The 21,369-nt window shown below is 40.7% G+C and overlaps 2 protein-coding genes across 2 annotated transcripts in view; one reads left to right on the forward strand and one right to left on the reverse strand.

Moving 5' to 3' along the window:
• Positions 1-9,622, forward strand: part of atosb (atos homolog b) — a 30,843-nt gene extending 21,221 nt beyond the window's left edge. Inside the window, 14 exon segments of the mRNA XM_086031760.1 lie at positions 2-218; positions 221-426; positions 428-496; positions 499-567; positions 570-647; positions 649-706; positions 709-912; positions 915-1,078; positions 4,746-4,804; positions 5,037-5,136; positions 5,373-5,531; positions 6,683-6,751; positions 7,554-7,756; positions 8,762-9,622. Of these exon segments, the coding sequence (XP_085887886.1) occupies positions 2-218; positions 221-426; positions 428-496; positions 499-567; positions 570-647; positions 649-706; positions 709-912; positions 915-1,078; positions 4,746-4,804; positions 5,037-5,136; positions 5,373-5,531; positions 6,683-6,751; positions 7,554-7,756; positions 8,762-8,915 (1,809 nt within the window). The 3' untranslated portion in view covers positions 8,916-9,622.
• Positions 9,623-10,317: 695 nt separating this feature from the next.
• On the reverse strand, positions 10,318-18,821 carry naaladl1 (N-acetylated alpha-linked acidic dipeptidase like 1). Its single transcript, XM_086030859.1, has 19 exons — positions 18,482-18,821; positions 18,130-18,302; positions 17,919-18,040; positions 17,331-17,450; positions 16,500-16,692; positions 16,197-16,290; positions 15,870-15,974; positions 14,996-15,081; positions 14,793-14,912; positions 14,636-14,721; positions 14,489-14,552; positions 13,032-13,099; positions 12,729-12,820; positions 12,405-12,498; positions 12,184-12,265; positions 11,500-11,673; positions 11,264-11,351; positions 10,929-11,015; positions 10,318-10,605 (listed from the first exon to the last, which is right to left on the reverse strand). The coding sequence occupies exons 1-19, from the start codon at positions 18,679-18,681 to the stop codon at positions 10,428-10,430; spliced, it is 2,226 nt and encodes a 741-aa protein (XP_085886985.1). The 5' UTR covers positions 18,682-18,821; the 3' UTR covers positions 10,318-10,427.
• Positions 18,822-21,369: the final 2,548 nt, after the last annotated feature.

Genomic DNA, 21,369 nt, shown 5'->3' on the forward strand with positions numbered 1-21,369 from the left:
GGGGGACCTGCCTCCTCCTACGGCGCCTGCACTGGGCCCAGACTCTGGGGTTAGACCGGGGGCTGGCCGGCACTTTGACCAAGAGGATTTGCGACATCAAAAGGTCTATCAGCTCTCCATTTTCTCACAGTTAGGTGGATTTGCTACCTCCACTGAGTCCCACACCGATACCCAACCTAGGCCTGTTCGTCTGGGCGTGAAAAGGGGGCTCGAGGAGCCCAGTTGACTCACAAGCGCCCCCATGTGGCGGACTGCTCTGACATAGATGCACTAGAGGGAGAAGTGCTGTGTGGGCCAGCTCCAATGCCAGCAGTGTTGATGGGTTTAGTAAAGAGCTCTGGTGGTTGTGGTCCTCTCTATTCTTGCACACAAATGGAGCACAGAGACTCTGAGGGCGGGGTGTTGCCCAGATCCCCCCCACTGTCACCCGAGCCACAACCCCTCCCGTCGTCCAGCTCAGCACAATCACGACAGGCCCATCCCCGATGTGTTCTCATCCCCTTTCGCCCAAAATCCCCCCCGATGTGTGACCCTTGTCTGGGAAGCTCAGCCAGACCCGAACCACCCGAACGGGGGGCGCACACCCCTCCTATTCCATAGGAAGCCCCGGAAATGAGAGTTGTAGTAATGGCACGGCTGGGGGCCAGGCCCAGCCCTCATTTGTATGACATGCCCACATACGAGCCCCCGAGTCCCGCCAGTCCCACTAGCCCCCCGGTCCTTTCTCCCCCCCACACCACACAGAACTCCAAGAACCAGGAGAGGCCACGGAATGGGACGTCGGGCTGGAATCCTCCCCACCTGAGCGAAGTGCCACCCAGACTGCTTCTTCCTCTAATGGCCTGGCGTCGTGGGAGAAGACTCCCAGCAGTAACGGCCACCGTTTGTCATCAGCGGGCCACTGGCCGGCGAAGAGAGGCTGCTGTCCCCGAGCGAAGCCGGCGAGTCGTGCTCGGAAGACGAGGGGCCGTCTACCTCCAAGAGGAGCAGGCTCTCGTTGCTGGCTCCGGGGCTGGGATCGTGTCGTAGCACTGATTCTAAAGCTGCGCCTTACTGGAACCACCTTCTTCCTTCTAAGGTCAGCGCACACTTCTACACATAAAAATGACCTTTGACATGTGCCGCTTGTATGTTCATCCACATTGAATTCATAGGCCTTGTTTAGTGCAGAAATCATTTTCATTTGTCTACCGGTACATTAACATTTGTGTTAGAAATAGTATTTGGAATCTCTGCATTTTTAATTAAGTTATGGCATTTTTTTTTCTTCATTTCTTCTTATACGAGAGGTTGCTTATGTTTTTTAAAAATGTTTTTATTAGAACTCAGATATCAATCACAGGTGTCAAATTGAAGGCCTGGGGGCCAGATTTATTCTACCCAAGGTTGTAGTGAACAAAAATTAACAAAAACACAAAAACTACAATAAAAGTGTAACAAAAAAAAGTGCTTTAAAATAAAACTACTTTTTGTTTATGAAACTAAAAATAACTATGGCGAAAATGCCCTTTGTTTTCGTCTCAAATATTATTATGAGATTTTGGCGTTTATTTTAAATGTATTTATTTCAACATTACTGATTATTTTAGCTGTAAAAAAGAAAGATAGTCGAACAGTCTTTTGGGAATTGTAGTTTCACTTAACTTTGTTACACAACACATTTTAAAATTAAAATCCTGCATTCAAATTTAAAAACAACAGCTAAAATTACTGAAAACTAAAGTAAAATTATGCATTTTTGAAAAAATTAAAACGAACAAAATAGCTCTAAAAACGAATTTAAAACTATTTGAACATAAAAACTAACTAATGAAAAATCCCAAACATTTATAACCCTACCACTAAAATGGGCTTTATCATTAATTTTAGCCGACAATGCTGGCTGCATTTCTTTCTTCGCCAATTCACATAAATTCAACAATAGTTATATAGTTAACTATTTGGTTGCCACTATTTTCCATTACTTCTATTTTCAAATTAAATTTGTTCTTATTTTTGTTGTATAATTATAATGACAATGAATTGCAGGGCCAATTGGGTACACCAGTGGTTCTCAAACTTTTTACAACTAGTGCTATCTCCAAAAATATTTGGCTCTTGAATAATTGTTTGAAAATAGTTCTTAAAGATGAAGTGTACATGATTTGTGCTGTACTTCAAAGTTAAATACAACTGAATTGTACTAAATGTATGGACTGTACCGAGTAACAAAATAAGATACTTTAATTTCAATTTCATTCAGTGATTCTTTAACATACCGCGACAGGGAGCCCATGTACCACATTAGAATCACTTTATATGTAATGTGATGAAGTTATTATAAATTTGTATGATTTTCAGTCATAATGGCACGCTGAGGGAGAAATAACTACGACGTGTGCCGGGATTAAAATAAGTTTGACGCTCCCAGATTACGACACCGTTGTAATTCACTTTAAACTTTATTGTGAAATATACAGTTATCTAATAGCTGGCCATTTATAAATAAATAATGTCGGCATGTGATATTAGGCATGTTGAGCTATTGAAATTGTAGTGGAAATAAGATGTTTGCTGTATAGCCAGGGCAAATTAAACACAACACAACAAACAAAAAAAAACAATAAGCAAACGTGAAAGATGACCATGCCTGTCCGGAACAACGCGAGTATCTCCAGAATGAAGGCCATTGACGTGTTCGGCGTCTATTGTTCCAGCTCGAGTGGGCTCCTAACGTGTACAGAAATACAAACAATGGCACATGCACATGCATCCTCTCGTACAACAGTTCTGGAAGTGAATATGTGAACACAAGGAAGACCAGAAAGAGCTTTGCATGTAGGTTGCGGCTGGTGGTGTGATGGGACTATAATAGAGTTCACAGGTCAATAAGTAAAGTGGTGGCAGGCAATTGAAGGGGGGGGGGGGGGGGGGGGAGGTAAAGGCAACCTGCAGATGAATGAGTAGAAGGGAGCAAGGTTGAAAGTGATGACATCATTGTCATCGTTGCCCATTTGGATCTTTGACTTTGAATAATCACGATGTGTGGTGTAACGAAGCGATGAGGCTAAGATGACAAATAGCGGCGATCAGATGAAGAAGGAGCAAATGTCCCGAGTGGCGACCGATGACGTAGCCGGCGGTCACCTGACAGCTGGGTGACCTTAACGATGAATGGCATTGCGGTAAGCGCTTGTTGATGTTACACGGCGACAGTTACGGCCAGTCAGGAAGAGAGCACAATGACGGTTACAAGGTACTCCTCACAGGACAACGTCAATTTGCTAGGTGTACAATTCAGTGGTGTCAAGCTTGTTTTCATAAGGCAAGGCGAGGCAGTTTTATTTGTATAGCAGATTTCCTTCGCAAAGCAACTCAACTTCACACAAGCCAAGACACCAACATCTACAAGCATTTCAAACAGTTAACATTCTAAAGCAAAGCAGATAAAACAAAAATAGCTTACAAAAATTAATAGGGACCGCATCTGAGTTCTGGTTGTCTTCAGGAAGCCTGTTATACTGCGGTTTTATGGTCATGGTTCTGTCTGTTTACATGAGGTATAGTAAGTGAAAAATAATGAGGTTTTTTCAGTAGTCTTCTTTCTATTAAATGAAGGGTGCAACAGTGACAACTTGAACAGTGTAAATTGCAGGCGTCCCTCGCCATATCACGGTTCACTTATTGCTGCTATATCATTGCATCGCTGTTATTTTATTTTTATTTTTAATTGCAAATTATGGTCTATATCGCAGGATTTTGCTTTTATTATATCTCTACACAAACTGAGCCATTAGGAAAGTGCATAAAAGAAAGTATGTCCGCAGTTTGGGATCATTTCAAATGTAACAAAAGTAACTAAAGTGCAATGTGCCGATTGCAAAAGTAAAACAGGCTTAAAGACGGAATTCCACCCAAACATTTTTTTTTCAAGAATATCTTCTATGCAGGTTGAAACAAGGCAATATGATTAATATGAAATATGAGTTAATCAGAAAAATCCACCCCTTTTTAGCCATCTCAGGGGGCGGCCATTTTGTCACTTCTGTCGACTGGAAATGACATCACAGACCTTCAGGGCTCAGATAACAATCAGTCACGGCTCACCTGTTTTCTGAAGCTGAGGGGTCGCTACTTTGCATATTTCGTCAATTGAGCGGGTGATTTCGAACATACCCTCAGCGATAAATTAGTATTTTACGCAAACCATAACAACATTTCTTATTGCCTGTGTAAACAATAGTAATTGCCCCTCTGTTTGATTATCATTTTTTATCTAGATAAGTACATACCTGACTTTTGAGCAAAAGTCAGGGAAACATTGTGGCAAGATTTTAGGGGCCGCATAAATGACATGGGCCTTGAGTTTGACATCTGTGCTGTGCATGCAGTATGTTACAATTTTTTGATGAAATACGTGTGTTTCAAGTGTTTTCCCAAATTTGGAGGCAGGACTCAAACTGGTTATTTTTTTATTGAGTTGACTGATTTGATGTGAAGAGTCAACTAAGGAGTTGTATTGAGTTGAGCCTGAGCAAAATGCAGATTTTAAAAAAAAATTGATTTTCAAGCAGGCGCACAGCTAAATCCATATTTCATTGTATTGCGTGGTTTATAATTTTGTTATTATAATACTTTGTGGTCCTGGAAACTAATTTTCATTTTGGGTCTTGAGCTGAAAATTATTTAATTTGCTTATGAATACATAAAACTTCAATGATCGAAATTAACACTTTTTCTCTCCCTATTTTTTTGTTTGTTTTTAGTGTGGCACGGACTGTACGAGGTCAGGCAGACGACTGAAAAGTGGTCCGCGTGTAAAAAGGTGAGCATGCAATATCATTGGCATGTCAACATGCAAACTAATTGAGAGTTAATCGCCTAAGTGCCCATAATAAAATATGAGTCGGGTTAAGTGGAGACCGGACAAGCAGTATTCCACGTAAAAATGTGTGAACATCCGAAACACTTATGTACATATACTATGTAACATGTTCAATAATGAATCCACAATTATGTACCGCTTCCATCCTCCTTTTTTGTGCGCTCGTGTTCAGCCGGCAGCTGCGCAGCGGAAGACATGCGGACAGCAGAACCTTAGCCCGTTCCAGCTGGCCCTCTTCTTCAATCAGCAGATCACTTTTAGGAAACTTTGAGGTATAAAAAAAATGCTAACACTGCTTGTTCTACAGACCCTTAAATAATGAGTCCATTCAAACTTCTAGCGCATAAAAGTTCAATAAAAATTGGACCTCAATAAATGATTAAAAAGCTTTAATGCAACTGCATTGAATTTAAAAGTTGAATACAACTGAACTGTGCTCAAGCAGTGATTCTTTTGCGTACTAGTAGTGTCAATCATGAGCACGTTCTCTCGCTTGTGTGTGTCCCAGGAGTCCATGCTAAAGGGACGCTTCTCGCCATCGGGCCGCATCGAAGGCTTCACGGCGGAGATCGGCGCCAGCGGCTCCTACTGCCCGCAGCACGTCACGTTGCCCGTGCAGGTTACATACTACGACATATCCGAACACAGTGCCCCCTCGCCCTTCCTGGTCAGTGAAAACACGGGCACTTAATTGTACATTTAAATCTGGTTGTGAAGTCTGTCACTTAATAACATAAGTGGCTTCGCATGTGTTCCTTACATGTCTCTGTTCATTTGGTTATCTCATCGAATTGTTAACATGAGAAAGAGAATAATGTGTGATCATGTGAGCCTATTCTTTGAGGTTTTATCCATTCCAGACTTTTAGTTGAAGCGCAACCAGGACAGATATTTTGAATTAGCGGCCCAGAGGCTCCTGAGTTCAATGCCTGTGGAATTTTTTAAAATCTGAGAAGCAAACACTCTTGTTTTGTGATTGTTAGCTTTGACAACAGATATTTCAACGCAAATTTTACAGTAACCCCGCCCCCCTTCATTGCAGGTTCCAGGAGTTACCACTATTTTGCTGATTTTTTTTTTTCCTTTAAACAGTTTAACTTTTTTGTTCTGCCTGTTTTATTTTGGATGTAATTCTACTTTGGACCACTAGATGGCAGTACATTATTTTATTTCCATCCATTCATTATCTATACCTCTTATCCACTATATTATTTGACACTGTAAATTTAAAAGAAGAATAAAAACAAGATGTATCATATTCCAGCACAGCCTATATTTTTTTTTTTTCTAAACGTCAGCTCCACTTTAATCCTGCTTTTTGTAGGTTCATTTGATATTTTTCATAAGTATGTTAGATTGGAGAAAACAATTTTTTTTTAATACTGTAAGCGCACAGACCAATTGGTACACTATTACAGTACTTTGTACAATGCTCTTTCCCTGTCTTTCTCGATATATGATATGTTTAAATGTGCTTATATAATATATAAATACATGTGCAGCACAGTGGGACATGTGGCCAACCTGTCTCCCTTATAGTTGAGTGGTCCTGGCTTCCAATCTTGGTTCAGGCCCATCTGTGTGGAATTTGCATGTTACACTGGCTCCCTCTGACATTCCACATACCAAAAGGAGTTTTGTTAGATTCAATAAAAAACTCTAAATTGTCCATAAGTGTGCATAGGGATAGGCTAGAGTTCACCCACAATTCTAATGAGAAGAAGTGTTACAGAAAAGTGATGACTGGATAGAATGAAATGTATTCAACTCTTTATGTACGTCGCAATGATAGAGGTCCTCTCTCGCTGTCTGTCACAGGGTTTGATATCCCTGGAGCAGCTTGGAAAGAAAGGATACAGCATACCCAAAGCAGGGACCATTCAAGTGGTAAGTTCACATTTATTTGAATCCACACGGAACACAGGAAAAAAAGACAGCTGTCCAAAAAGAAAATACAGTACCTAAACGCATTGACCGTGGTCAGTGATTCCCAACCGTGAGAGATCATATGGCCCGTTGCGAGAAATTACCCAGTCTTACTTAATTGGTCCGAAAATTACTCTGTCACTATCAAGTAATGTACAGGGTGCTGGAGTATACGATTTGTATCTATTCCATGACCATGCTTGTAACTCAAAATCATATTTCCCCACAAAAATGCAACAATTTTTTTGTTTTTTTTGTTGGTTTTTTTGAATGTCGGTTGGCAGCTTGTGCATCATGATTAATTCATTGAAGCTCCTTTCGGTGTGTCAGACCTGGCCACCAGGAGGCAGTATTATACAGCCATACTGAAACAAATGCAATTTCACACACTATTACGCTAAGTGACTCAGTAAGATGCAGTAATATTAGTTGATTGTTGGCAGAGGATAAATAATATATGGACGTCAATATTGTTAAATTGCTTTTCTACATGTGTTGCTGCACTGTTTGTATACCAATATATGTTGCTTAAAGCGTTATTACAACACCGCCACATGAGGATATTCGTTAATCCGTCTATGGAAGGTTGCATTTTTAGTTAGCATTAAGATAAACAATATATTCTAAGGCATGGCTATGTGGCCTCAAACATATTTGAAAACACTGCACTCGTTTCATCAGAGTAATACAGAGCATTATTTTTACTTCCATTTGGAAATTAGCATACCCTAAAACTCGAATGTGTTTAATCTCTCCTCTCCAGACCTTATTTAATCCCAACAAAACTGTGGTAAAGATGTTCCTGGTGACCTACAACTTTGACGACATGCCTACCAATCACATGACCTTCCTGCGCCATCGTATCTTCCTGATGCCCGTCGAGGAGGGAGACTGCAAGAAACAGGGATCGGCCGGGAGTGCGCCACTCGACGGCAGGAAGATTCTCTGCTACCTGATACATCTCAGGTATGAGTTCAAAATCGACAATCTGAAAGTAGTTGCCCATGAGTAGAGTGCGCAGTCACTTGTAATATGGCTAGTTTACCATTTTATGGAGCACTCAATTCAACATGTCCTCTCTTGAGTAATTTGAGCAAGACTTTTTTTTTAAATTGTGATTTTGGCCATCATTATATTTGATTATAATTCATTTTAAATGCCGTATTTAAAAAAAATAAATACAAATCAACCGTATCCGGCCCCATCTTGTGTCTTTAATCTAAAAATCCAACCGGAATGCTACTCGCCGGGGGCGGATTATAAAAACGTAATCTATGCATTCAGCTATATTCTTCGCTCCGATGAACTCCCACGTGAAATAAACCATCACGTTCTTGACACGGTATTGTGAAATACTTACATCGTCAACCCTCGCTCTTGTACTTGTAAGAAGGTTAAGGCAGCGAAGGCGTGCTCACTGTTTATCCGCATTTGTCACTTCCTGTTGGTGCTCCGAGCACTGATTGGCTATCTTAACAGCCAATCAGAGCGACCAAACGTCACGACTGGCGGCGCCGATTCAACATCAAGACGCCATGACGCTCCTCGACCTCCGACGTCGGTTTGGTCTATCTAGGCCTTAACAGAGAACCAACGCCACACTGTCATTCTGTGACTTCAACGTCACTCAACAAGCCAGGTCCCGCTGTTTAAAATCTCACGCATTTAGCCAGTCACAGATACAGTACTGTAGAGGATGGTCTGGAATTTAACCCCCGTGATAAACAAAAGTATACTGCGTCCTTATTTATTGAGATGCACCTGCATTTTCATTACTGTACAGTATTTATTTGTAAATATCTTGTGGTAAATGGCAGTTTTATCGCTTTATGGTAAGGATGATCAAATATGGTTCTGTGTAAAATAAAGGGACTAGTTTCAAAATGCTTTGCTGTTACGCACTATATACTCCAGCTGAGGGTGTTACTGAAATCCCTGTTTTTTGTTTTCTTTTTTTTTTTTTCGTTTCAGATTCCACAGCTCCAAATCTGGAAAGATCTACTTGCACAATGATATCCGGCTGCTATTCTCCCGCAAGCCCGTGGAAGTGGACACGGGGATCCCTTATGAGCTGAAATCTTTCACCGAGGTGCCAAGTAACCCCAAATACTCCCCCCGTGTGTGACCCCCCCCCCCCATGTGCTTCCTAAATAAGAGGAAGCCAAACAGACTGGATTTTACAAGGACATACAGACGGACAGACAGACCGGATTAGGAAAGCCAAATGCCTACAAGACTCTCTCTTGAACCAGCGTGGGTCAAAAGTCTGTACAAAGAAATGCACAATGACACACACAGCTGACTGAATACAGACTTCACACATCTGGTGGTGGCTCACGTGTAACTTGCATGCCTTGTGACTTCAACACCTGAGTTTTCCTCGAGTGCCGTATGTATCACACTGTCCTTCACTCTGCCTGCGCGCGTAGCACAAAAAGTCGTCACACTCTGCACTAAAGGGTGATTTATTACAATTGAAACACGCGGTGCAGTCGGCAGACACTAAAGAGAAAGCATCAGTGAGTATTTTGGTCAGTCATGTAATAAGAAGACACCAACATTATTGAAACTATTCAAGGCAAAATCAAATGAAAATCAACTTCTTGTTATGTAGCCAGACTGAGGGACAATGTGCTATTTCTTTTTTTAAAGATTTTATTTTTTTAGATTCTGTTCAGAACAGTCTGTTGTCGGAGCAGAAGAATGAAATGTGTAGTATTTTTTAATTTATGGATTTTTTTTTTTTTTTTCGCAAATGTCTTAAAAAGCAATATGCTGCACAAAAGTAGAGTGTGTTCTTTAAGCCAGACGACCTTTCTCTCTCTGGGAGGGGACGGGACTTGAGGGAGGGAGGGAGGAAATGGGAGGGGTGGGGGGGTATTTAATGACAGGGGAAAAAGTATATGTACATATGAATAAAGTTTGTGACTGGCAAGAACAACCCATTTGCTGAGACTTTTCTTTTTAGAAATAGATAGTGACTTCAGCTACTGTAGAGTGAGAAAGATTTCTTTGAAGTACACTAGCTTAATGCTAACACATAGATGTGCTAACTAATAGCATAACCTATATACTTTTAAGTAATGAACATTTGAACACAAAAAGTGGAGCAACACAGACATATAACAATACTGGGAGGCATATATTCTTTATCTTCTGTGAAGAATGGCTAATATTACTGCAGCTTTGAGGAGTTGAGAGGTAGTCATGCCTTTCATACTGCCCTGCGGGTACAGGTACTATTAAATTTCCTCACATTCAATTTAGGTCATTACTGTTATGTTTTTTAGAAATACAATGTTAGAGGGTAATATTTTTCTTATTTAAAAACACATTACTAAAATGTGTGTATTTTGTGGAGGGAAAAAAATGCATGTCTTATATTGGATTTACGGGGATGCTGTTGCCTACTTATCCATGCATCCATTAGCAATAATGTGCATTTATTTGGGCTACTGTGGATGACAAATTACAATAGACAGTAACTAGGTGTTTCTCAAAAGTGTTTTAATAAAATGATTCTTCACATAAAAAAAAATCTAGTCAAGTGACAAAACATTTTTTTTTTTTTTTATATATAGGAACTACTTTAACTAGAAAATGTGCCTTGATGTGCCTTGATAGTCGGCGATGTCATCTATATGACGTCTTGCAGCATTTGGGCAGCCCCCTCGATGGCCTGGCTCATGACTGAAACGAGGAGATGCACTTGGGCCCAGGCGCTGGGTGTTCCCGACGACATGGCTCGGAAGTAGGTGTCGCTCAACGCGGGGAAGGTGCTCACGGTGGTTTCGAGTGGCGCCCAGATGACGTGTCTGTAGCACACACGAGAATGCATTAAAATTTCTTTAAAAAAAAAAAAAATGCTGCACAATGTGTGATGAAGAAAAGATAATGCCAACTTAATTTTTTTTCTTTTATGAGTTGCAATCAAAAGTCATAAATGTTACCTGACTTAAGTACAAATAACAGAAAGATCTATTTTCCGCATCACCCCATACAAAATATGTAAAGAAGCTTGTGCTTTTGATTGATTTGAGATCTTGAGGGCTTCAGCCCAAATTGCAAAAACACATGTTAGGTTCATTGAAGACTCAAACGACGGTCCCTCAATAATTGAGTCCGACTTTCTCCTTACCTGAATTGACTTCGGGCGGCCACAGGGTTCAAGAATGCGCGGTCCAGCAGCATGAGCTGGTCATTAATCTTTCGCACCTTCAGTGGCCTAAAAGAAAAGACCGAAGGAAGTGATTGTTGCCTCTGCATTTGGGAGAGGATGTGAGCGTGTGTTTGTGTGAGAGTAAGTGACTGTGTGTATGCGCGAGTATGAGAAAGTGTGTGTGTCTGAAACAAATACCGAGAGTACGTGTGTGAGTTGTGAATGAGAGTGTGTGTTTGTGTGCGCGTGTGAATGTGACAACGTGTGAGTGAGTGAGTAAATTTGTGTGTGGAGGGTGTAAGTGCCTGTGTTACGTTTCATTTCTCAGGTCTGAGCTTCGAATCACTTGTTCAAAGTTGGTAGTTGCCCTGCGGAAGCCGGCCACTGCACGCTTGATCGGTTCTGCAGCGAGATGGAAGTGCTACGTAAACAATATCACTTGAGTTTCAGGTTGTCACAGTTGCACTACGGCAAAAAAAATGATGAAAAGCTACTTTTGAGAACTTGAAATAAATTTTGAATCGGCCGTGTGGGTTTTTAGAATCCTTACCCATGGAGATATTCTTAGCAAGGAGCTGGTTTTCATACTGTGTCAAAGCCACGTGAAGGTAGTCCTCCAGACTCTCCGCGTAATCGCTGCAGTTTATCGGCAACACCAGACTGTCGGCCAGTCGCACCAGGACGTTCCCGGCGGTTTTGCCGACGGCTTGGTGGATGTAGAACCCTGAGAGGAGCATAGGGCAGATTGACTTTTTAGGAGCACACTGAGCAACACGGCAGAACACCACTCAACTGGACAACATTGAGAAAAATAGACCTGGACACATGGCTATTGGTATTATTACCATTAATGATTGGAAATAAAAAGGCTGGTGACTCCATTCAGTGAAGGCACTAGTGCATTTCCGTGACAGAGACTCTCCATGCTTCGCTTTTTCACCCACAGGTACATATGGAAAAAATTATAAACACAATTATGTATTACTATAAAACACAATATTGCCCCATACAAGATTGGCAAGTCTTGATGAGACCTGCAGCAAAACTGGAGGCGGCTCGTCGTCCACTCATGAAAACGACGCACGATGTGCAGCAGTTCAGTCACAGCCACATTGCTCGGTGTGTGGTGGGCATTTCATTTGTCACAAATCCGCAGATAGCTCACAGGTGGCCATTATTTTAAATTGTGTGTTTGTGTGACATAAAGGACAATACATAATTCAGGGTCACTCACCTGGGTCAATGAACTTGGAGGAATAGTCGAATGTGTCGTATGCGGTGTGATATGCGGGGTAAATCCTAGCTCTTGTTTTAGTCTGGGAAGAAAAAAAATGGAAAACGTTGAAAATTGTAAAAATGTCAATTATATAGCGTTAGATGACATAGAGTATCTAAACATATATATATATATATATACACATACAGTATATAAAATGTATTGGGAATTTTTTATACCCTGTCAAAAGTGTGTGAAATATCCATGGATGTGATTCCCAAGTAGTGGAGGAAAGGGGCGTAATCACTTCCTGCTCCTGTCAGGTAACCCAGTCTGTCGTAGAAACATACACGATACACTGAGATGACAAATTAAAAAAAAAAAAATACAGACAATAAATCATCATAGGTAATAGACAGGGATATATAACACCACATAATTTATGATTACAGCGATCATTAAACATATTCAAAATGGATCACAACTTTGTAGAACAATAAAAAATAAGGTGAGTCCAGTGCAAAGCTGTGTTTTCTCTTATGTTTGAAAATAAAATACAACACCTGGGAATGACTCCATAGGCCGGGCTTGTTCTGTTCGAATAGCGGAGCCACTTGTCATACACAGACATCGAATCCACTCCGGGAGCCTTGACCTGTCCGACAGACACGCTTAGATCAGTCAAAACCATCAGACAGTGGTGTCTTTTTCCTTCATCGCTTCCAGCCTGCTCCTTCTGAATTTTTTTTTCCTGACATCAAGACCTCTAACAGATTTTCAGAAAAATCCCCACAGTACCTCCTGGAAATTGAATTTGGGCACTTTGGTATGTTGCTGGCCAAGTTGACCTCTGACTAAGATCTGACCTGCTTAGCAGCTTTGAAGATGACGTTCTGTAGTGATGGCATTCCTGCTGCTCGTAGTGAAGCATCGCCTGAGGATGTGAAGAGGATAACAATGCTAGCGAGTTAATGTTCCAACTTTACCGGTGGTTACTGGTTAGTGAATACAACCTGTTGGAATGTTGGAATGTGTAAACATGACGTTTTTATGGCAACCGTAAAAAAAGTAACAAAAATGCATCGCAATTTTTGTCTTTATTGAGCAATATCCAAAATAAATAAATAAATAAATAGCATGGCATAATTTTCCATCGTTTAAGATTTTAATTTCTTGTTAAAGAGGAAGTCAGCCCGAAAATGCTCTTTCCAACATCATGTTCTATGTTGCCCCAATAGTTTAAACACGTCGTTCTTATTAATATTTGTGGAATATGAGTTAAGCAGTAAAATCCACCTGTTTTCGTCCATCTCAGGGAGCAGCCATTTTGCCACTTTTTGGCGACTGAAAACAACATCACAGTTGCTCAGGGCTCAGGTAACGACCAATCAGCTTTGGAAAAACAGGTGAGCCGTGATTGGTCGTTTCCTGAGCAAGTGACAAAACAGCCCTGAGATACAATGCAATACAATACAACTTTATTTATATAGCGCATTTCACATCAGCTACGGCTGTAACAAAGCACTTTACACCAACAACAACAAAATAGCAATAATATAACAAGTGAAAGCAATAAATTACATCTTGAAATTCTTTACATTTTATCATGTTATTATTGAATGTTTTTTTTAATACAGTACAGTACTCGTAGTATTCTTATTAAAAAATACATTGCAGAAAAAGTTGGTGTTTTATGGGCGGCTGGAAGTCAGCCATGCTCGAAATCTACAATTAGGCACTATTTAGGCCAGGGGTGTTAAACTTATTTTTGTCGCGGGCCAAATTGTAATTTATTTCACATGACAATTTGAAATTTTGGTACAGATTTCAGCAAGGATTATGGAAATTGACATGCTTGATTTGCACGGGCGGCATAAAATGATGTGGCGGGCCGGATCTGGCCCCCGGGCCTTGAATTTAACATCTGTAACTTAGGCCTTTTCTGCTCACTCACTCTTTGCCAGATTGTTCTCCTGCTCTCATGCAATACTCTGCAGTACACCTTGGATTGAGCGCTCATTTGCGACTTTGCCTTCCTCGTCGTTTTCCTGACCTCGGCTTTCTCTCCCCGATATGAGTGTTGCCTTACTGCTTTCTGCTTTTTGTTTGCCTGTCCCCGTGGCTGTGGCTGCGGAATATGACATGCCCAGGCCCAGAACCCTTCGCAGGTCTACAGAGACTCTTGGCCTTTACTTTTTGTCGAACCGTGTTCCTACTCGCCTGCTTTTCTTTGCAACTGTCACATCAGACAGCAATGGACATTAGAAATGATTACTGTGGTCTGTGATAGTAGGCAAATGTACATATGTATTTGTATTCTTACCTTGAACGGCAATATCCACGTTGATATAAGCCACGGTGCGTTCACTGAGCTTGGTGAAATATTGCTGTAAAAAAAAAAAAAAGAGTGCGATTGCTTCCATTTGGCCTGCACTTGCTGATTTTGAGTTTTGCAAAATCAAATTGTTACCTCAGTGTATTCACTCGACCCAATGAGGCCGAACTCCTCGGCCCCCCAGCTTCCAAATATAATGGACCTACGAGGCCTCCATTTGCCTGCAGGAGAAACAAAAGCTTCCGCTCAGCATTAAACTTGAAGACACACACAGGTTTGAACCCCTCCTCACCTTGCTTGACCATCTTGCCGAGCACACGCGTTAGCTCCAGCATGACGCACGTCCCGCTGCCTGGGTCGATGGCGCCGTGAACCCAACTGTCCCTGTGGTTGCCGTAGATCACGTAGCGGTCTATAGACAAAGACGGACAGGTACGCGGCACGGATACCTTGTCAATAGCCAGAAAAAACAAGTGCGGTGGTCGGTGGCCTCACCAGGCTCCACGCTGCCCCTGATGACTCCCATCACATTGGAGGAGTTCTTCACCTCGCCATAATTGAATATGTCCAGCTTCACGTCGCTATAACACAGGAAGATTGCCTTATAGAAGCATTTCAGTTTAGTTTTGAACTTACCAAGTCACAACAAAATCTGTCAGACGCCACTTTAGGTTCCTGGGGGAGTTTATTTATTTATTTATTTTTGCTTACTTAGCAAAATACTGCAAGTGAATTCAGTGATTCCTAACCAGGATGAATGATTGGACAATGATTGAACACTGAGCTAATCAACTAATTGTCAAGGGACATCCTGTTTTTTGTATATATGTATATTTTGATTCCATCCATCCATTATCGATACCGCTTATCCTCACAAGGGTCGCGGTGAGTGCTGCAGCCTATCCCAGCTGTCTTCGGGCAGTAGGCGGGGGACACCCTGAATCGGTTGCCAGCCAATCGCAGGGCACACAGTGACAAACAAACATTTGCACTCACAATCACACCTAGGGGCAATTTTAGAGTGTTCAATTAACCTGCCATGCATGTTTTTGGAATGTGGGAGGAAACCGGAGTACCCGGAGAAAACCCACGCAGGCACGGGGACAACATGCAAACCCCACACAGGGAGGCCGGAGCCGGGATCGAACGCACGACCTCTGAACTGTGAGGCGGACGTGCTAACCAGTCGACCACCATATTTTGATTCCATATAATATATCTTATTTTTCACTTATACACACACACACATACACACACACACACAAATATATATATATATATATTCTTCCATGAAATAAGTCACCCATAACATTTTATAAAGAAGGCAAAAGATCAGCTCTTGCCAAATACGGGTCGTGTGGCTGCCTACCTGTTGTCGAAGGCAGATGAGGATCGAAAGCCTGGACCACCAAAGTTGTATGTGCAGTTAAAACTTCCTTGCCAGCCTAGTGGAGCTTGTTCTCCACCCAGCTCGCTGAAACGTCCAATGTAAACTTGTTTAAAGACACATACAATGGTTCCTTGAGATACAAGTTTAATTCGTTCCATGACCACCTTGTGTTTTGCATTGTGTGATAGCATTAAGCTAGCAGAGGGCAAAGTTGTGTGGTTGTTTCGAATACCAATTCCCTTCGGAATTCTCTTTGTTTTACGTTTAGCTTGACAATAAACTTCAGATGGAAAAGTAAACACAAACCGGATTAACATGTAGGCATCCTCAAAGCCGATGGGTTGAATAGGAATGGGAGGAATCCCAGTTATGTCCTTCTCTGCAATTCTGTAAGTTTCTTCTGCAAAACGATATGAAATGATGACAGTAGTGTGAACATCCTTTGAAATGATTCATCTTTGTGCATTTTGGTGTGGCCTGTTGTAAAAATCACAATGGCAACTTAAGGTACTCTTGTAGCACTAGTAAGAAGAACAATAAAATACAACCAATAAAAGACACAATAGCTTATTGTGTCACAACCACATAAGATACCTTTGCCTGGCTTACCTTTGGCAGCCAAGTATGGAGTGAGCAGGTCTCCGTAGGCAGTGGAAAAGGCGCCTCTTTCCACACCGGAAGGTGGCATGTACCAGGAATGCGGATATGTCTCGTTGGTGTCCGACATGAAGCCGTCATTAATGTCCAATGGGTCCGTGTAGACGAGCACGCCGAGGATGCCATAGGTAGCTGCATTGATGGCCTGGATGACACACATTATTTGGGAATCATTAGAAATACTAGCATAGTAAAGAAAAGCTCACTGCTTGACCGCGGTATCAACTTTCCACCAATAGAGGGTGCTTATGAAATGTGAGGCGTTTAGATAGAATATGGTACAATATACATATTTATATACAACCATGTGTATAATATACATACATATGTATAATATATATATATATATATATATATATATAAAATATTTAATATATATTAAATACATATTAATAATATATATTAATATACAAATATATATATTAAATGTATGTATTTATATACACGCATATATATGAATGTATATATATATATATACATATATATACATATATCTGCATATATACATATATACACATATATACATATATACATTTACACATATATATACACATGTACATATACACACATATACACATGTATACATATATATCTATATACACTTTACATTTCACATTACATTTTTGTAACTTTGCGGTTTCCTGTTTTGAGCAACTTGCCGTGGAAAGCGTAACTGTCTGTTGTATTTTATAGAACAGCAATGCCGATTAGCCACTTTACTTAACAGGGTTTTAATGTCCATGAGGACTTTTAACAAAAATACCACAAAATAGTGCAACTCACTTTGTCTGCTCTCCCTGTTCCACCGTATTTTGTGATGGCGATAGTGTCTTGGAGGTTCACTGTCTGGTTTAGCAGGTGGTAGTCACTTTCTCTCCCGTAGTTGGCGTACACAAGTTTGCCCTTTAAACCAGTGGGACAACAACACAATTTGAAAATAAGAGTTAATCCACCCGTTTTTAGCCATCTCAGGGGGCGGCCGTTTTGTCACTTCTGTCGACTGAAAATGACAGCTCAGGTTACGACCAATCATGGCTCACCTTCAGAAAACAGGTGAGTAACAATATAGAATAATATACTTTTTAACTATTCATCCTTGCTGTTTCATCACCTGAAGTTAAGTAATAATTCCAAAGGTCATCACTTCCTATTGTAAGATAGGTTATCAAGTAATTTACACTATATTGGTCTCCTGTGAATTTTTATTTGTCCAGTTTTATAGAGCTAAACATTCAACCAAGGGTTGATTGACCTTCAAACTGCTGACATTTTGTTACTTTTTCCTGTTGCTCAGTTCTTCAGAGGGTTGCGAGATCTCACTGTGTGTCATCGAAATGTTGGACGTTTTCAACAAATTTTGATCAATTGTACCTGCACTTGCCCAGCGGGAGAATATGCAGCATAGGGCTGAACCACAGCAGGATTCTCCTGGTCTGAAGTGTAATCCTTCTCTTTCTCTCTGACTGTATGCAGCACTGCGTTGGACGGGTTCACTGTAAACATGAAGACAAAATTCCTGTATGTACTCCACTGTGTTGTATGTACATAATGAAGTCCTAGTTTGGTTTTGATAATAGCTTACCAACAGTGACCTTGTTTGGTCTGTCAGGATCAGGAAAGGACAGATAGACCATGTATTCCTCCCTCCATGCCTGGTCCAGACCCGTTTCAGGATCCCTCCATCTGTTCAGCATCAACTGCACCGTTTGCTCATCTCCGGCTGTGGTGGCCATGTGAGGCACTTTGGTCAACTCCCTGTTGAGTATAATACACTTTTCTGGGGTTAGCCTCGGGGATATCATTAAACATTAGGATATCAATTCTATTTGCATGGTAGCCATAGTTAAGCTTCACCTTGGCCGGTTTTGATTTGCTATATTTGAACAATGGCAAGAAGTGTTCAGGTTTTTGGAGTTGTGTCATTGTGAACTAACCTGAGGTTTTCCTGAATGCGACCGTTGTCCACCTCGGATAAAAGCTCCTCAAGCAGGCTCTCATCCACATCCTTGGACACATCCTTTACCCAGGCTGGTGCAGAGTCGCTACTTTTGTCTATACCGTAGTGTCCGATCAGGATCCCGGCAGTTAGCACAGCTGCACCGCAGAAAATTCCAATCAACACATACTTTATCATGTTTTTTTAAGCTTTTATTAACTCAACTAACTTGAGATATTGGTAATAAATGCTGTTTAAAAATATTCCAGAGAAAATATTCGCATCGTCCCAAACTATGGTATCTGTAAAACAGCAGCGACCTGATGACACTGACACACGCTCACGATAACAGTTACACTGATGTTTAAAGATAGGATGGACTTTACCCTTCTGCATGTGTGTGTGTTAGCATTTGTGTGTGGGCTTTTATTTTTATGTGTTACATAGTTTTGCCTGGGCACCATTAGACCGCAAACTGTAAAGTGGGGAGTAAATTATTAAAGGTTTATTGACACTCTTTTCTCACAATCTTTTTTTTTTTTTAAGTCAAGCAAATGAATGAAATATGTACCTATCGATATTATTATCGTTAATGGAAAAGAACCACATAACTGAAACTAAAGTTAAAAAAAACATTTTTATAAACAAAATCAAATAAAAACGAGAGGGTTTATAAAAAACCCGAAAACTAACTAAAACTAACTAACTTACGTTCATAAAACTATGATCATAGTGAGAAAGTCCTTCACTTTATCCATCCATCCATCCATTATCTGTACCGCTTCTCCTCACAAGGGTCGCGGGGCGTGCTGGAGCCTATCCCAGCTGTCTTTGGGCAGTAGGCGGGGGACACCCTGAACTGGTTGCCAGCCAATCGCAGGGCACACAGAGACAAACATCCACAATCACACCTAGGGGCAATTTAGAGTATCCAATCAACTCACCATGCATGTTTTTGGAATGTGGGAGGAAACCGGAGTGCCCGGAGAAAACCCACGCAGGCACGGGGAGAACATGCAAACTCCACACAGGGAGGCCGGAGCCGGGATCGAACCCACGACCTCTGAACTGTGAGGCGGACGTGCTAACCAGTCGACCACCGTGCCGCCTCCTTCACTTTAATGTTTGTCGATTGAGTTCATACATGAGCTTTTAGGGTTGATTTTAAATTTTGTATTGCTGTATGGGCATACGGAAGAAGGACAAACAGTCGTTTGGGAAGTGTAGTTTAATTTATAACACAGTACTTCTTGTGACTTTTTCTTTCTTTATCTTGAACTCGACAAATATGCCATATACTGTATATGAAAAGCTAAAACTAAAGCATTTTGGAAGCATTTGACCCCCCCGCCCTATCAAACTAATTCTAAAGCCTAAGTAAAACTAACTGAATTTGAAATACAAAAGTCAAAACAAAATTAAAAATTAACCGTAATGAAAAATCTAAAACTATTATAACCATGGTATGTATTTTATATATTTTAGGTAAGCCCTTTTTGTTGATACAGTACTGAATTAGCAGAGCTGGGCACTTGACCCTTTTTTGCCGGTCCTTCCTCCGTCTGCGACCTGGGTACCCTTGTGTCCTTGTCCCTCTGTCCTTATTCATAAAAATTATCGTCCTGCGACCTCGTCTTCCCTCGGCCTTTTAAAGGGCTTCCGTCCTTACATTCCTTGGGTCGCACAAGGTCAACCTGCGGACTCTTTCAAATGTGTATTGTGTCAACTAAAGCGATGCTGCTTCCTTGTGGTGACCAATGGCATTGTAAGGCGTACTTTTTCTTTTTCTACCAACATTCACCGACTGACCAATTCTTAAAATTAAATAAAGTTACATTTTATTGTACTACTAATTTAATTTTGATAATACTCCATTAACATACGGTTGCATATCAATGATTTTGCTCAAGCATAGCCTACATGATAGCTGTGTTACCTGACAAGCGAATTGAAAAAAATAAAAAATAGCATAAAAACATCCATTCCATCCATTCATTATCCAAAGCGCTATAGCAACTAAAAATGAAAATAAAATAACTGATATTAATGTATCTTTATGATAATATGAGTGACAGCCAGGCTTGCATTGATTTGAGTGACGCACTTCACTGCGGATACATTGAAAACAAATCTGAAAAATACATTTGTCTCTTCTGTGGACTCTGTGGATTATTTAAATTGGAAAAAAAAAATCAAAAATTGAAGAGAAGAGTGGAAACTAAGTTAGGTCTACCCATGGTCAGAGCTTGATGGTGTAGTTCCTGCTGAGTCATGTAGCACACTTTTTTCCTCTTCCTCTAGATGGCTAAAATGGTTTTAGTTACACGGTTACATACCTGCATGTTGAGAGTTCGGAGCATATGCGAACAATTGACATATGTCATCAAATTCATACCGAAATGCTGATTTAAAACTTTTTCCTTTAGTCTTTGTAGTCGTATATAATAGGAAAAATCAGTTTTACTGTTCAATACTTGCACTCAGAATACATTGTGTTGTTTGTACAAGGTAACTTTCGTAAAGACTAGAGAATGCTGTTAAAATTCCATTTTATCTCTAAAAGGCAAATTTGATATTCGCAAATTCACAGTGACATTATGTAAAGCAAAAATATTTTCTCTTTTTTTAATCGAAACTAAACATTTTGAACAACTCGCTAAAGATGATATGGAAAAAAAGAAAGTGCCATGAAACCGTCCTGTAATTTAGAGAACGTTGTAAAAGCAATCTCCACCAAGAGATTTATTTTCTTCCTTGTGGAGACTACGGGCAGTGCACAATCAAACAAACAAAAAAACACCACGTAAAACCAAGGAGCGACACAGTGTGGGTTTAAAAATATGTAAATGTTACAACTTTAAATTTTTGGGCTCCTCTGAAACGACG

This window comes from Filicampus tigris, chromosome 5, assembly GCF_054856515.1.
Source record: "Filicampus tigris isolate MCC_2025a chromosome 5, RoL_Ftig_1.0, whole genome shotgun sequence".
In the NCBI taxonomy this organism is placed as follows: Eukaryota; Metazoa; Chordata; class Actinopteri; order Syngnathiformes; family Syngnathidae; genus Filicampus; species Filicampus tigris.